The sequence below is a fragment of the Mauremys reevesii genome, linkage group 7 (genome assembly GCF_016161935.1).
Source record: "Mauremys reevesii isolate NIE-2019 linkage group 7, ASM1616193v1, whole genome shotgun sequence".
Classification (NCBI taxonomy): Eukaryota; Metazoa; Chordata; order Testudines; family Geoemydidae; genus Mauremys; species Mauremys reevesii.
In genome coordinates, this window is record NC_052629.1 from 124696200 (window position 1) to 124709553 (window position 13354).

A 13354-nucleotide genomic window follows, 5' to 3' on the forward strand; every position below is an offset into this window, starting at 1 on the left:
CCATTTTCCTTGCTTAGCTGCACTTGATATAAATTCAGTGGAGGCCCTAATTTCAATCCCTAAAAGTTGTGGAGTGAGGAGAAGAGGCAGGGGCAGCTCTACGAATTCCGCCTCCCCAAGCAGGGCGGTGCGCTGCGCTGCCGGGCGCCGGTCCCGCGCCTCCGCGGGACCTCCCGCAGACGTTCTGCTGGTCCCGCGCCTACGGTGGAGCTTCCGCAGTCATGCCTGCGGGAGGTCCACACGAGCCGCGGGACCAGCGCACCCGCCGCAGTCATGCCTGCGGGAGGTCCAGTCGTCCTGCGGCTCCGTTGGACCTCCCGCAGGCATGACTGCGGAAGGTCCGCCGGACCCACCTGCCGCCCTCCCGTTAAAATGCCGCCCCACGCGCGCTTGGCACGCTGGGGTCTGGAGCCGGCCCTGAGAAGAGGAGGTTTACATATCCCAATATGAATTGAAATGACTTTGATTTAATTTAGTGATGTTTACATCCATTGTGAAAACCTTCCTCTGCAGTGTTGGAAACCCCAAACAGCAACATGTGGCTACTTCTAATGCTGCTTATTTCTTATTTGGTGTTCTTGGAGGGCATGGGGGCTCTGATACAACTGCATAAATCCTTAGCTAGATAATGTATTGGAATCAAAGTGAGACCAAACTGTCCAAACTGAAGTGTGAAATGTCAGCAGCCTTTGTTGAAAGGGGATTTAGATTAGGAAAATCCTGTTGGTCTGTTCTGTCAAAGAATATAAGGGAAATCTAGTTCACATTTGGATTAAACATCAGGCTGGACTGATTTAAGTCAAAGCGATTTAAATCAGAAAGCAGGAAACGGTCATTTAAATAATTGATTTTAACTTCATTTTGCATGAGTACTTTTGTTATTTTCCTACAAAGTTTATTCTCACTAGTTGGTAACCATTAAAATATGATGATTTGCCACTAAATACAACTTTACACTAGTTTGTGCTTCTTTTTGCTAACCAGGAGGATGTACTGGCAATTTTTAAATCAAAATTGGATATTTTTCTAAAATATCTGCTCTAGGAATTATTTTTGGGAAGTTCTATGACCTGTGCCATACAGGAGGTCATGTTAGCTAACCACAGTGGTCCCTTTTGGTCTTTGAATCTATGTGTCTGAGATTTATTTAAGCAATTATATAGCTTCTTCCTTAGTCAGATTCTTAATTTTTGCATTTTTATTATGGCGAATGATGCATTTCTTGTTTAAACTAATTTTTTACTTTTGATTTGTGTCAAGCTTTTTGGATGGGAATTCAAATGCACCATACCAGCATTTTAAAAAATTAGTTAAATAAAATTACCTAAAATGTGCTGCATACATAAGAAAAAAGTTTATCAAAACAGGTTTTGCATTTACACCTGATTTATTAAACAAAGAAAGTAATATCTGTAGTTAGTGAATTGAACTGATTGTTTCTGGCCACTATTTCCTTCAGGATTTTAGAATTAGTAAACCTGACCTTCTTGTACCTAGTTTTTTATTCTGCAATTTGAACAGGAAAACAAGCTTTCCTTCTTTTCAACTTGTGATTAGTTTCTTAGCTTTGAATCAACTAGGCACTGAACTGAACTAGTTGAATAAACTGAAATGAAGAAAATATTCTCTCTACACCAACAGAAGGAATTGCTGCTAAAAGTTAGGTTGGTGCTTAAACTGTGGTTCCAAGGTGCTTAGCCAGTGACTTCCAACAGTTCAATAGTTTGACTTTCTTTAAAACTTCTGCAGCAAACATGTCCTGCTTAATATTTTTTAAATTTTTAATTATTTTCTTTATATTAAGTAAAGGCCTATTTAATTTCAAATATAATTTTAAATATATATTTTTAAATAAAACTGTATTTAATGTAAATTTTAAATGGACAGATAAAACAAGGTTTTTTATTAAAAACAATTTTTATCCACCCTGTTAAGCCTAGTCACTATTTTTTGAACAGCGCTAGTTTAGGGTTGCCAGGTGGGTTGCCAGTGCTAGTTTAGGGTTGCCCAGTTTTCGACCAGAACGCCCCGTCGAAATCCGGTCAGCACTGCTGACTCTGCACAGCTCCCGGAAGCAGCGGCATGTCCCCCCTCCAGCTCCTACACGTAGGGGAAGCCAGGGGATCCACGCACTGCCCCTACCCCAAGCCCTGGTTCTGCAGATCCCATTGGCGGTGCCTGCAGATGGGGCAATGCGCAGAGCCGCCTGGCTGCACCTCCGTGTAGGAGCCGGAGATTGGACATGCCACTGCTTCCAGGAGCTGCTTGAGGTAAGCACCACCTGGAGCCTGCACTCCTCACCCCCTCCCGCATGCCAACCCCCTGTCCCAGTCCTGATCCCCCTCTTTCCCTCCAAATCCCCCAGCCCGGAGCACCCTCCTGAACTCCAAACCCCTCATCCTCAGTCCCACCCCAGAGCCTGCACCCCCAGCTGGAGCCCTCACCCCCTCCTCCTGCACACCAACCCCCAGCTCAGAACCCCCTTCCTGCACCCTGACCCACTCATTTGACTCCACCCTGGAACCCGCACCCCCAGCCACAGAGCCTGTACCCCCTTCCACTCCTCAGCCCCCTGCCTCAGCCCAGAGCCCCCTTCTATACTCTGAACCTCTTGGCTCCACCCGCTAGCCCAAAACCCCCTCCCAGAGCCCATACCCCCAGGTGGAGCTCTCACCCCCTCTTGCATCCCACCCCATTGCCTCAGCCCAGAACCCCCTGAACTCCTCATTTCTGTCCCCACCCTGGAGCCCTCACCCCTTCCCGCACCCCAACCCCCTGAATCAGCCTGGTGAAAATGAGCGAGTGAGTGAGGGTGGGGAGAGTGAGCAACAGAGGGAGGGGTGATGGAGTGAGTGGGGGTGGGGCAAGGGTGTTCCGTTTCGTGCAAGTAGAAAGTTGGCAACCCTATGCTAGTTATGTCCAAAAAAGGAGGGTTTTATTAGCAAGAGTCCACTTTGCTGCATTAAGGGCCTTCATGAAGAATGGGCTTAGACTTTCCTTGATCAAGTATCCTGTGAGACTGCACTCCAGTTCAGCCAGAAGCTACTCTTCATTACTCGCAGAGTGGTTCTTGTAAAATCAAAATGCATTTTGGTGCAAGAGTTTAATTCTTAAATTCACCCTTCCAGGCACAAGTCCAATTCTGCCCAGTTGCTAGTGGAAGCACGAGTTCAACCCACCTCATCTAAACATGTAAGTAACTGGCAACTTCAGTCTGCACCACCCGATTCTAGGATCACCTTATTCACTGCATGGCCTGCCTCACATTAACATTTTTTGCAGACTTAGTGTTTTAAACCTTAACCCAATACCTCCTCCTGCTGTTTTACGGTGAGACATAGCCAAGATGTCTCTGGCACTTAAATATAAGCCTTCATATGGTGGTATAGTTAATGTTCAAGAATAACCTCTACAGATGAGTAAATTAAATCACCGTAACTCTTCAAGAGCAGGTTAGATAAAACATGGGAGTGAGAGCTCTGCAGAATCCACAGGAGCAGACTGCATGGCCCAAGAGGGCTCTTCTCATCTTGCTCTCTGTTTCTAAAAGAGGCTTTAGGAGAACTGTGAGTTGCTAGAGAAAATAAGGCCTATTTGTTACTGAAATTGGGTGTTGCCTTGAGGTGACTGCATTGCTCTGCTCGAGGATGTTGAGGCTAATCTCCAAAGGATGCTTTTTCCCAACCGGTTTCATAGTGACCTTTGAACCCACAATTTAGGTTTTGAAGCAGTGGTGGCCAGAGTCCTTGGAAATTTGCCTCTCAGTTAGAAGCTTCCTACTGCATGTTTACAGGATTCATTCGCTGTGGGTGTTGCAATCCAATGTGCTATGTCACAAATGGTTATTCTGGGAATGGATTGTGACTTGTCAGAAGCTGGATTACAGAATATTGGATCTAGAGGAGGGTGGTTTTTTACAACGAATAGATGTTGTTGCATCTGAGTCAACTTGTAGCTACCACTGATGAAAAAGAAAAAGGAAAAAAGCTAAAAGTGGAAGGCTGCATGAACTTAAAATAAACTCTCTAGCATGATTCTGGGATGCATTTAACAGATGTGTTGTGAGCAAGACACGAGAAGTCATTCTTCCGCTCTACTCTGCGCTGGTCAGGCCTCAGCTGGAGTATTGTGTCCAGTTCTGGGCACTGCATTTCAAGAAAGATGTGGAGAAATTGGAGAGGGTCCAGAGAAGAGCAACAAGAATGATTAAAGGTCTTGAGAACATGACCTATGAAGGAAGGCTGAAAGAATTGGGTTTGTTTAGTTTGGAAAAGAGAAGACTGAGAGGGGACATGATAGCAGTTTTCAGGTATCTAAAAGGGCGTCATAAGGAGGTGGGAGAAAACTTGTTCATCTTAGTCTCTAAGGATAGAACAAGAAGCAATGGGCTTAAACTGCAGCAAGGGAGGTTTAGGTTGGACGTTAGGAAAAAGTTCCTAACTGTCAGGGTGGTTAAACATTGGAATAAACTGCCTAGGGAGGTTGTGGAGTCTTCATCTCTGGAGATATTTAAGAGTAGGTTAGATAAATGTCTATCAGGGATGGTCTAGACCAGGGGTCGGCAACCTTTCAGAAGCAGTGTGCCGAGTCTTCATTTATTCACTCTAATTTAAGGTTTCGCGTGCCGGTAATACATTTTAACATTTGTATAAGGTCTCTTTCTATAAGTCTATATTATATAACTAAACTATTGTATGTAAAGTAAACAAGGTTTTCAAAATGTTTAAGAAGCGTCATTTAAAATTAAATTAAAATGCTGATCTTACGCCACCAGCCTGCTCAGCTCGCTGCCAGCCTGGGGTTCTGTTCACCTAGGCCAGCAACGGGCTGAGCAGAGCCTGCGGCCGGGACCCCAGACCTGGATGGGGAGGTTTCAGGGGTCAGGGCAGAAGGCTGGGGTGGGGGGGGGGGGTTCAGGGATGAGGGCTGGGTGGGGGGGGGAAGTCAAGGGTCAGGGCAGAGGGGTGGGGGGTGCATGGCAGGAGGAGGAGTGTGTGTGTGGGGGGGTCAGGGCAGAGGCATGGGGTTGTGGGGTGCAGGGCAGAGGATGGGTATGTGGGGGTCAGGGCAGAGGGCTGGGGCTGTGGCGATGCAGAGCAGAAGGCTGGGTATGTGTTGGGGTGGGCGGGGTTCCGGGCAGAGGGCTGGGTGGTACAGGGCAGAAGGCTGTGTGAGGGGGGTTCAAGGGTCAGGGCAGAGGGCTGGGGGGTATGGGGGCTGCAGGGCAGAAGGCTGGGGGTGTGGGGGGTGCAGAGCAGAGGGCTGGGGGGCATGGGGGCTGCAGGGCAGAATGCTGAGTGTGGGGGGTGTCAGGGCAGAGGGCTGGGGGGCATGGGGGGGTAGGACAGAAGACAGTGTGGGGGGATCAGGGCAGAGGGCTGGGGTGCTCGGCTCGGCTCGTAGGTGAGCGGCTCAGGGCAGAGGGCTGGAAGGGATATGCCCTGATCCACCCCCTTCCCCAAGGCTCCGTCCCTACCTCTCGCTGTCCCCTCTAGGGAACTGCCTGCTCGCTGCTGCTCTTCCCCCCTCCCCCTTGGGAAGGAGAGGGGGTGGGGCAGGAAAGCACCACGCGACGGAGAGGGAAGCTTGGTTGCTGCAGAACCAACCTTCTGCCTCCTGCCCCCGCAGGGGAGAGCGGTGGACGGGGGGGCTGAGTGGGGCTGGGGGCCAGGACTGCGGCAGGCGGCTGCGTGCCGCTCAAAATCGGCTCGCATGCCATGTTTGGCACGCGTGCTGCAGGTTGCCGACCCCTGGTCCAGACAGTATTTGGTCCTGCCATGAGGGCAGGGGACTGGACTCGATGACCTCCCGAGGTCCCTTCCAGTCCTAGAATCTATGAATATTTGGGTTCCAGACTAACTTAATCTTTAATATATGTTGTGAAAAGGGCCCTGAGCACTTATGAACTTGATCTAGTTTTCTTGTATCTGCTTTCACCGAGGTGTCCTCCTTTGAAATGCTGTTCTGTGCCTTTGGGAGGAAAGGGGAGGTAGTTAAGGCATTGGATTAGGACTTGGAAAATCTGGGTCCAGTTCCTACCTCTGCTACATGCTTTGCTGGGGCAAGTCACTCAGCTTCAGTTCCCTCTCTATAAAATGAGCAGACTGCGTCGGTTGCCTGGTCTGTTACCATGTGAACTCTTCGGGGAGAGACTTCTCTTACCTTGTTTATACATTGCCTGTCACAGTGCGGTTCTGATCTTGGCTGGGATCTGTAGGTGCTGCTACTCAAGGTAATGTGTTATAGTAGTGCCCCTCTATGAACAACCAGATTTTCCCACATGTGAAGGCAACATTATGGAAGGAGGAATTTTCCCTCTTCATCAGTGGAAAGATCCACTCTGACTCCAGGCTGTCTAAACTGAGGTACTGGTCCCAATAGGTCTCATGCACTTAAGATTGTATTGTAAAGTGTGTTTACACAGTTTGTGGAAACACATTAAATGCTTTGGAATGCACCACGTCTTGAATGCAGAATATATAGGCCCCAGGTTGTGGAAGTTCTGTACACAACCCTAAATGAAAATGCTCATTATGCTGCCACCTAGGAATACACACCTGCCCCGGAGAACTCCTCCAGCGTAGGTTAGAGGAGAAAGTATTTTCAGTGTTACTCTGAATCTGCTTATGCTGTGTGGATGGGAGAAGTGGGGGGAAGAGCATGTGTTCTAGAATGCCATAGGGAAGGGCACCAGCTAGAAGATTCGAGGGGAGAGTCTGGTTCAGATTCTCAAACAGATGATAAAAGTTGCTTTTCTTGGAGTGAAACTATGTTGTGTATAAAAATGGGAATGGTGGAAATCCTTTCTACTTGCCAAGAAACAGTGGGTCCTTCTGCAGCAAGTCTACAAGAGAATTATAGGAGAGACAATTAGCTAGAACTGAGGAAACTGCCTTCTGCCCAAATAAATGTTTACTTGATCTAGGCAATAAGTGATCCCTAACACTGTTAGAGAACTGTTCTCAGCAACAATAGGAATAGGTCTCCTAGAACAAAGAGGCTCCTACTGTAGCAGACAATGATGCTACAACGGTGTTGTACTCCTAGTGTGAACAGGCCCTTGCACTGTTGTTCAGCAGTGGCTGTGTTCTAAGAGTGCATAGTCAGGCCTGGGAGGTGAGTTATCCCATGCAGGTTTCTCTGGAAGGTACCAAAGCTTTAAGGCGTTAGAATGGGATTTGCATTATGGCTTCAGTCTGAAAGGGACAAATGAGTGTATAAACTTTGCTTCCAGATGTGGAGGCAGAATCTTGCTTCTGGTGGTGCTCTGTTAACTTACTTCCCCTTCAGCTTGAAAGGGTGAGATGAAACATAACGTGAGTAACTAAGGGCTGCATGTGTTGCTTAGTGGCTCGTTCTGCACGACCACATGGGAGATCCAGATTGTTTCCTAGTGACTTGCTTCCTGGACCAGCGGGGCCTGGGACTAACAATGACTTTGCAATGAATCCTCAGCCAGAAGGATGGTGGCTGCATGCAATATGTGGCACAAGTGAAGGTGAAGAGAGAGGAGAGGTTCCTTGAACTTCACAGTGGACGGGGACTGCTTTCCCACCCCACAAACACTGATGTGCATAAAGGTGCTACATTGGCTTGCATCATTTGTTATCTGAAATTGCTGTCCAGCCAAACAGACACTGATAGGTGAGTTCCCAGAACGATTGCTTCCTGGGATCTAGCCAGACAGTGAATGAACAAGTCCCTTTGAACTGACCTCTGCTAACAAGGTAGATGGAAAAACTAACTGAAGAAAGAAATAATGCAATGGTGTATTTCAAAGGGATGGTTAGTCTGCATTTGGTAGCAGGACAAGGATGGAGAGCAGAAAAACAAATCTCCTTGTGGGTAATACACCAGATCCGAGGCACAGGCAGTCCAGTGACTGGGATGAGAAAAGCGAGACTTGTCTGTTGTCCTCTGACACCTAAAAGGCTCCTAAAAATAATTAATTGGTGAAGCAGTATGCTCCTTTCCTAGATGGTTCCTTCTCCCAGCCTCTGATGGGCTGAAGCCAAGGGCAGTCTGAATTAGGTGAAGGTGAGTCTGTCATGGAGTAAAGTTTTAAAGACAATATTGGGCTCCTTCCACAACAGTGCCATGTAAGGGCAGGTGAGGGTCATTTTGGGCTTACAGGGTCAGAAGAGCTAAGTGATGCCAGGACCCATTTCAGCGCAGCTCTGATTTGCACCTCTCTTTCAGACAATGGTACATTCCTCCCATCACTGTGCAGTGTGTATGCAGTTTGTGCGAAAGGAGAACTTACTCTCTCTGGCTTGTCAGCACCAGTTTTGCCGTAGCTGCTGGGAGCAGCATTGTACAGTACTCGTCAAGGATGGTGTCGGAGTTGGTGAGTTTCAAGGCAGATGCTTTGGTGGGTTTTTATTTGATGCATTGACCTCCTCCCCCACTCCCCAAGGCAGCTGGACCAGTCACTTTAGTATCTTAATATTGAGAAAATGAAGCATGCAGTTGACCTGTATGGAAAATCAGTGCCTTAAATATTTAAACTGGTTTGGACTGAATCCATAATTGCCAGGCTCTCAGTAATTTTAGCCTGGTCCCTAGAGGATGCCACTGCCTCCCAACAAGGAACTATAAAGCACCACTCCTGTGTACTTAAGTACATTTGTACATACTGGCATATTTTGAAGTGCTCTATATACTTCTAATTAAGTACTTTAAAGAGTCTGTACTTAGCACTTGGATTTAAGTACATTTTAAAGGTACTTCAAGCATACATGACTTTTTCCTAATCTGCAAGTACTTCTTCAAAACAGCGTTGGTTTGGTTTTTTTTTAATCACATCTCTCCCGACTGTCCTGGATTCTGACAGGTCCAGGACCCATTGCCCTGACTTGGGACCTTCAGGCTCTGAGTTCTGACTGCCCAGGCTTTGTTCTGTTAGCCTGGCTGGTGCACCAGCCAAGGAGTGTAGTGGCCCCACCACTTCACTGCTGATAGGTCACTGCAGCCGGCATTAGGGAGACTCGCTGCCTGGCGCAGGCCAGCAGCGGTGGGGAGACAGATACCTCTTGATGTCCTGCACAGAGAGAACAGGACCAATCGCTGCATCCCCTGCAGGGTGGTGCAGGAAATGTTTCCCAGCCCCTGGGCATGCTCCAACACTGCAGGGTTGTTGGGAAATTGGGGATTTGTTCCTGGTTATTCCTTGGCTATTTATGTATATCAATACAATTTCATTGTTGCTGGTTTTTTCTCTTCCACTCTGTGCTTATATTATTTAAGTAGTTGTCCATAAATTGACCTAACAATTGCAGGGAATACAGGAGTTGGAAGTTCTTGTTCTTTTACTTATCTATTTATAAGTCCTATTTCCACAGCATACTTGTACTTAAAAGTACTTCTGTAATGGTGTATATAGCACTTATAAAATGGACTTAAGTATCAGTACTTATGGCAAACATTGCTATAAATTGGACATAGCTTTTGGTCTGTGTTCTCATCTTTCTGATCCTGCCAGGCTGTGATCACAGGTCTCTGTTGTATTAATTTAGGTGGAATATGGGCCCAAAGAGGTGAAGGCTTTATCATGACCCTGTAAATGCCGTCTAACATTAAACAGCTTTAAACAAGGTTCAGGGTTTAGAATACAGAGACCTCAGCCTGCTTAGTACCATGGTGCAAACATCATTACAAATCTCTTTAGCCCTGTATTAAAAATATGGGTTGTGGGGGGAACAGTTAAAGCATTTGAAATGTAAAATGTTAAGTAAGGCTTTCGTCTTAACATCTCTTGTACCCTTCCCCTTTAGTTGGAGAGTCTTTAGAGAGGGAAAAACCCACATGTGAATCTCTCTTGGATGGTGGTAATGATTCTTTTTGGGGAAAAGAGAAAAGTTAGTTAAGATGGGCTGGAGCAGTTGTTAAAATCTGATCCCGTTTTGTAGAAGACGAAATAAGATGAACACACACAAAAGAGGAAGAGAAAAGAACAGCAAAGGTAGAAAATGCAACTTCTGCCTCTGAGATGGACTCACTTGCAGTCTCACTGCTGGAAAAACATAGGCATAGCATGTGATCTTATCAGCCCCCTCTGAGACCTGGCAAACTTGTACCAGCGTTGGGCTGTCTAAGGTATTACATTTAGCTGCCTCTTTCTGGACAGAGAGAGACTTACCGCAGTGTGGCTGTATACAGTCTTGGCCAACTAAGCCAGACTCTTGTAAATAGAAGGAAAAATTAGAGGGTTAGGCAGGCCAAGAAATAAAGTGGGGAAGGAAAAACACACCCCGTGGGGTGGGAAAGTGGCGCAGTTTCACATCTCAGGTGGTATTAGGGATTTAGCTAGAGCTGGTGGTGAATGTCATTTGGCTCCCTGAAGTCTGGCCTGGCCAGGATATCTTTCAGGATAGGATGAAGAAGGCTCAGGGTGCAGGTGGCAACCAGGATAGTGAAGCTTGTGCCTTCCCTTTCTCTTGTCTTTCAGTCAGCCAGCGTTTTGGTAGGCAGCTTGGTTCCCCCAGGGTCCCTTTTTGAGGGCTCCAAAAGGGACTGATAGGTGGAATAGCCCATCCCCTCATTATGTTGTCCGTCAATTAGGCCTAATTACTCTCCCACCAATTTAGGTTCATTGACTCCCAGACTCACGGTTCTTGTTTTCTAGGCATTAGCTTAACACAGTCCTGGAATTATGTCAGGAGGCCTTTTTGTTTGTACTAATTCTGTTTTTCTGTCGACTTTTTGCACCTTTTTCCATCAACATTTATTGTTATAGGTTACTGTGACATTTTATGAACTTTCACTCACTCCTTACAGCTGAACTCACAATTAGGGGAAATTTGTAGGCCCAATTATCACATCATCACTGAGGTGTTTGAAGCTGCACGATTGCAGTGTATAAAGCTTGCAATTCTTCATGAGCACTTTGTCCTTGATGTCTGTTGGCATTTGAGTGTGTAGGGGTCTTTGAGTGTATTTCCATGGGCCCCCTGTGTGTTGCTACTGCAGGTTGACTCGCTTCTCCTCACCTGACCTTCAGTTGCACAGCAGTAACTGTGAACTGCCCAAGATGCCCTTGCCTCTGTCATCTTCCACTGAAAGCAGCTGGACTCCAGCTTTTCAGCAGCCCTGATAAATGGAATTGCTGTATCACTTGCATCAGAACAATTAATTGCACCTGAGAAGCAGTATTGGGACCAGCACATCTCTGATCTGCGTGCATGAGTTTCTCAGTTCATATCACACTGTGCAGCAACTGTCCTCTGTTTTTAATAGGGGTCTCCTGCATGGCTCAGGACTGTCCACTTCGGACACCAGAAGACTTTGTGTTTCCACTGCTGCCTAGCGAGGAGCTGAAAGACAAATATCGGCGCTACCTTTTCAGGGATTACGTGGAGGTATTTTCTGCTTCATATTCCTGTAGGCCTGTGCCCTGACCCTTCCCAGTAGTCAGATATTTGGGCCAAGATTTTCAGAAGTGACTAGTTTGGGAGCTTCATTTTTTAGGGCCCAAACTGAGACCTCTTAAAAGGGCTTGTTTTTTTCCAAAAATGTTGAGCACCCTCCCCTTGCAAAACAGGACCCTGTAAAGCAGGGTTCCCAAGACAAATTATTTGGTGGCCTCAGAGTGTGGCCACCAACTCTTGCTGGTGGCTGCTCACACTTTTCCCTAAATTATTTAATTAGCTTTAGGAAAAACAAGTAAATATGTACATACACACATCCAAATCATTGTAATGTATTTACTGCTAGCTAGTAAGTCTGTTGTGAAAAATGATATTAACAAACGTACAGGTGTTATTTTTCACAGCAGAATTACTCAGCCCTGGCAAGTCTGGGGACAAATTAAGCCCTGGATGGGAGGTCGGGGAGGCAGAGCAGGGCTGGAGCCTGAAGCCCTGTGGCCGGAGGACAGAGCCCGAAGCCATGCGGCTGGAGCCTGGGACTGAAGCCTGAAGCCCTGCTGCCCCAGAGCTCAAGCCCAAAGCCTGAGCCCTGCAGCCCCTGGGAAGATGGGGAACTCACTGGCTGCCTGGTCCTCCCGCATTGTGCCCGAGGTGTCTCCAGAGTGGGGCAGGACCAAACCCCTGCTGGCAGCTCCAGCAACCATCACAAAGGTGGTGCATCCAGGAGCACCAGGGAGTGGGAGGGGCCTCTGCTTTGCTCCTCCCCACCCGCAGTCACAGCCCAGGAGGCTGTGGCCGCAAGAAAAGCCCCTGGTGGCCGCACTTGAGAAACGTTGCTGTCAAGTGTCCCAAGCTGGGCACCCAAAATCACTAGTGACTTGTAAAATACTGATCTTGGTGTCTGGGCTTCTTGATAATGCCTCTCTAGAGAGTTCAGGGGCTGGAGATGCAGCAGCTGCTGCAGGATTGTAGCTGACAGGCATGTTGGCTGTGGCTCATGCTGTGGTGCAGGGCTCACTGTCAGAGTTCTCAAATGATTTGCCAGAGAAAATTTTCCTCCAGAGTCATCCCAGTGACAGCAGCTGGTGCCTGGCCTATATCTTGAAGCAGAATGCTCTAGTGTTAGAGCGGAAAACTTACACTGAATGTTAAACATTGGTGCAAGACCAAGAAATATTTTTAGGCAGCTACAGACTTGCCCCTCATCCCAATGCAGCGCAGGTCACTATTACACAGCATCCTTTCTACGTGCCTTCACTCTGCAAAGCTTTGTGAGTCGTATCTAAGCTAGAGAGAATGAGAATGTTTAAGACAAGATTTAGAGGAAGTAACTCAGTGACTTGGACAGAGAAGGAAGTACTCTAGTGACACCCTCTCCCCAGTAATTGTGGGGAGTCACAGGGAGGGGACAGACTAGCCACAATTGAGAAGCAGAGTCTGTGCCCTGGGGCAGCAGGGGGGTGGAATATGGGGCCGGGGGGAGGAGTTCAAGTAGAGTGAGATTCTAGATCTGTCTGGAGTTTCTCATCATGGTCTCCTGACATTCTGGATGGGATCTCGAATTTCCTCATTTCATGACTAACCACTGCAACCTCAACTTTGAACAAATGCAAAATATAAAGCCTCCAAATCTTTTGTTGGAACAAGCACTTAATAACTAACCAACCTCCTCCGTATGTAGAAGAGATTGGTTGGGCATCTTCTGGTGGCTCTTTCCATTGTCTTCTCCAGATCTAAGAACTACGGCTTCACATTAACAAAAGGCATGAATTTTACTCGCTAAGAATAGAGATCAATATTCTCCCATACCAATTACTAACCTTGCCACTCGGTGTATTTGCAGAGCCATTACCAGCTGCAGCTGTGTCCTGGTGCAGACTGCCCCATGGTCATACAGGTACAGGAGCCCAAAGCTCGACGAGTGCAGTGCAATCGATGCAATGAAGTTTTCTGGTAAGGAAGTAAAAGGCTTAAAGGCTGTGAGGAAA

At 47.2% G+C, this 13354-nt stretch overlaps 1 protein-coding gene across 3 annotated transcripts in view; it reads left to right on the forward strand.

Moving 5' to 3' along the window:
* Positions 1-13354, forward strand: part of ARIH2 (ariadne RBR E3 ubiquitin protein ligase 2) — a 46088-nt gene that overhangs the window by 20654 nt on the left and 12080 nt on the right. For all 3 annotated transcript variants that reach the window (XM_039480782.1, XM_039480780.1, XM_039480781.1), the window contains 4 exons: positions 3129-3192; positions 8200-8347; positions 11236-11357; positions 13210-13319. In XM_039480782.1, the coding sequence (XP_039336716.1) occupies positions 3129-3192; positions 8200-8347; positions 11236-11357; positions 13210-13319 (444 nt within the window). The remainder of the gene's footprint in view (positions 1-3128; positions 3193-8199; positions 8348-11235; positions 11358-13209; positions 13320-13354) is intronic.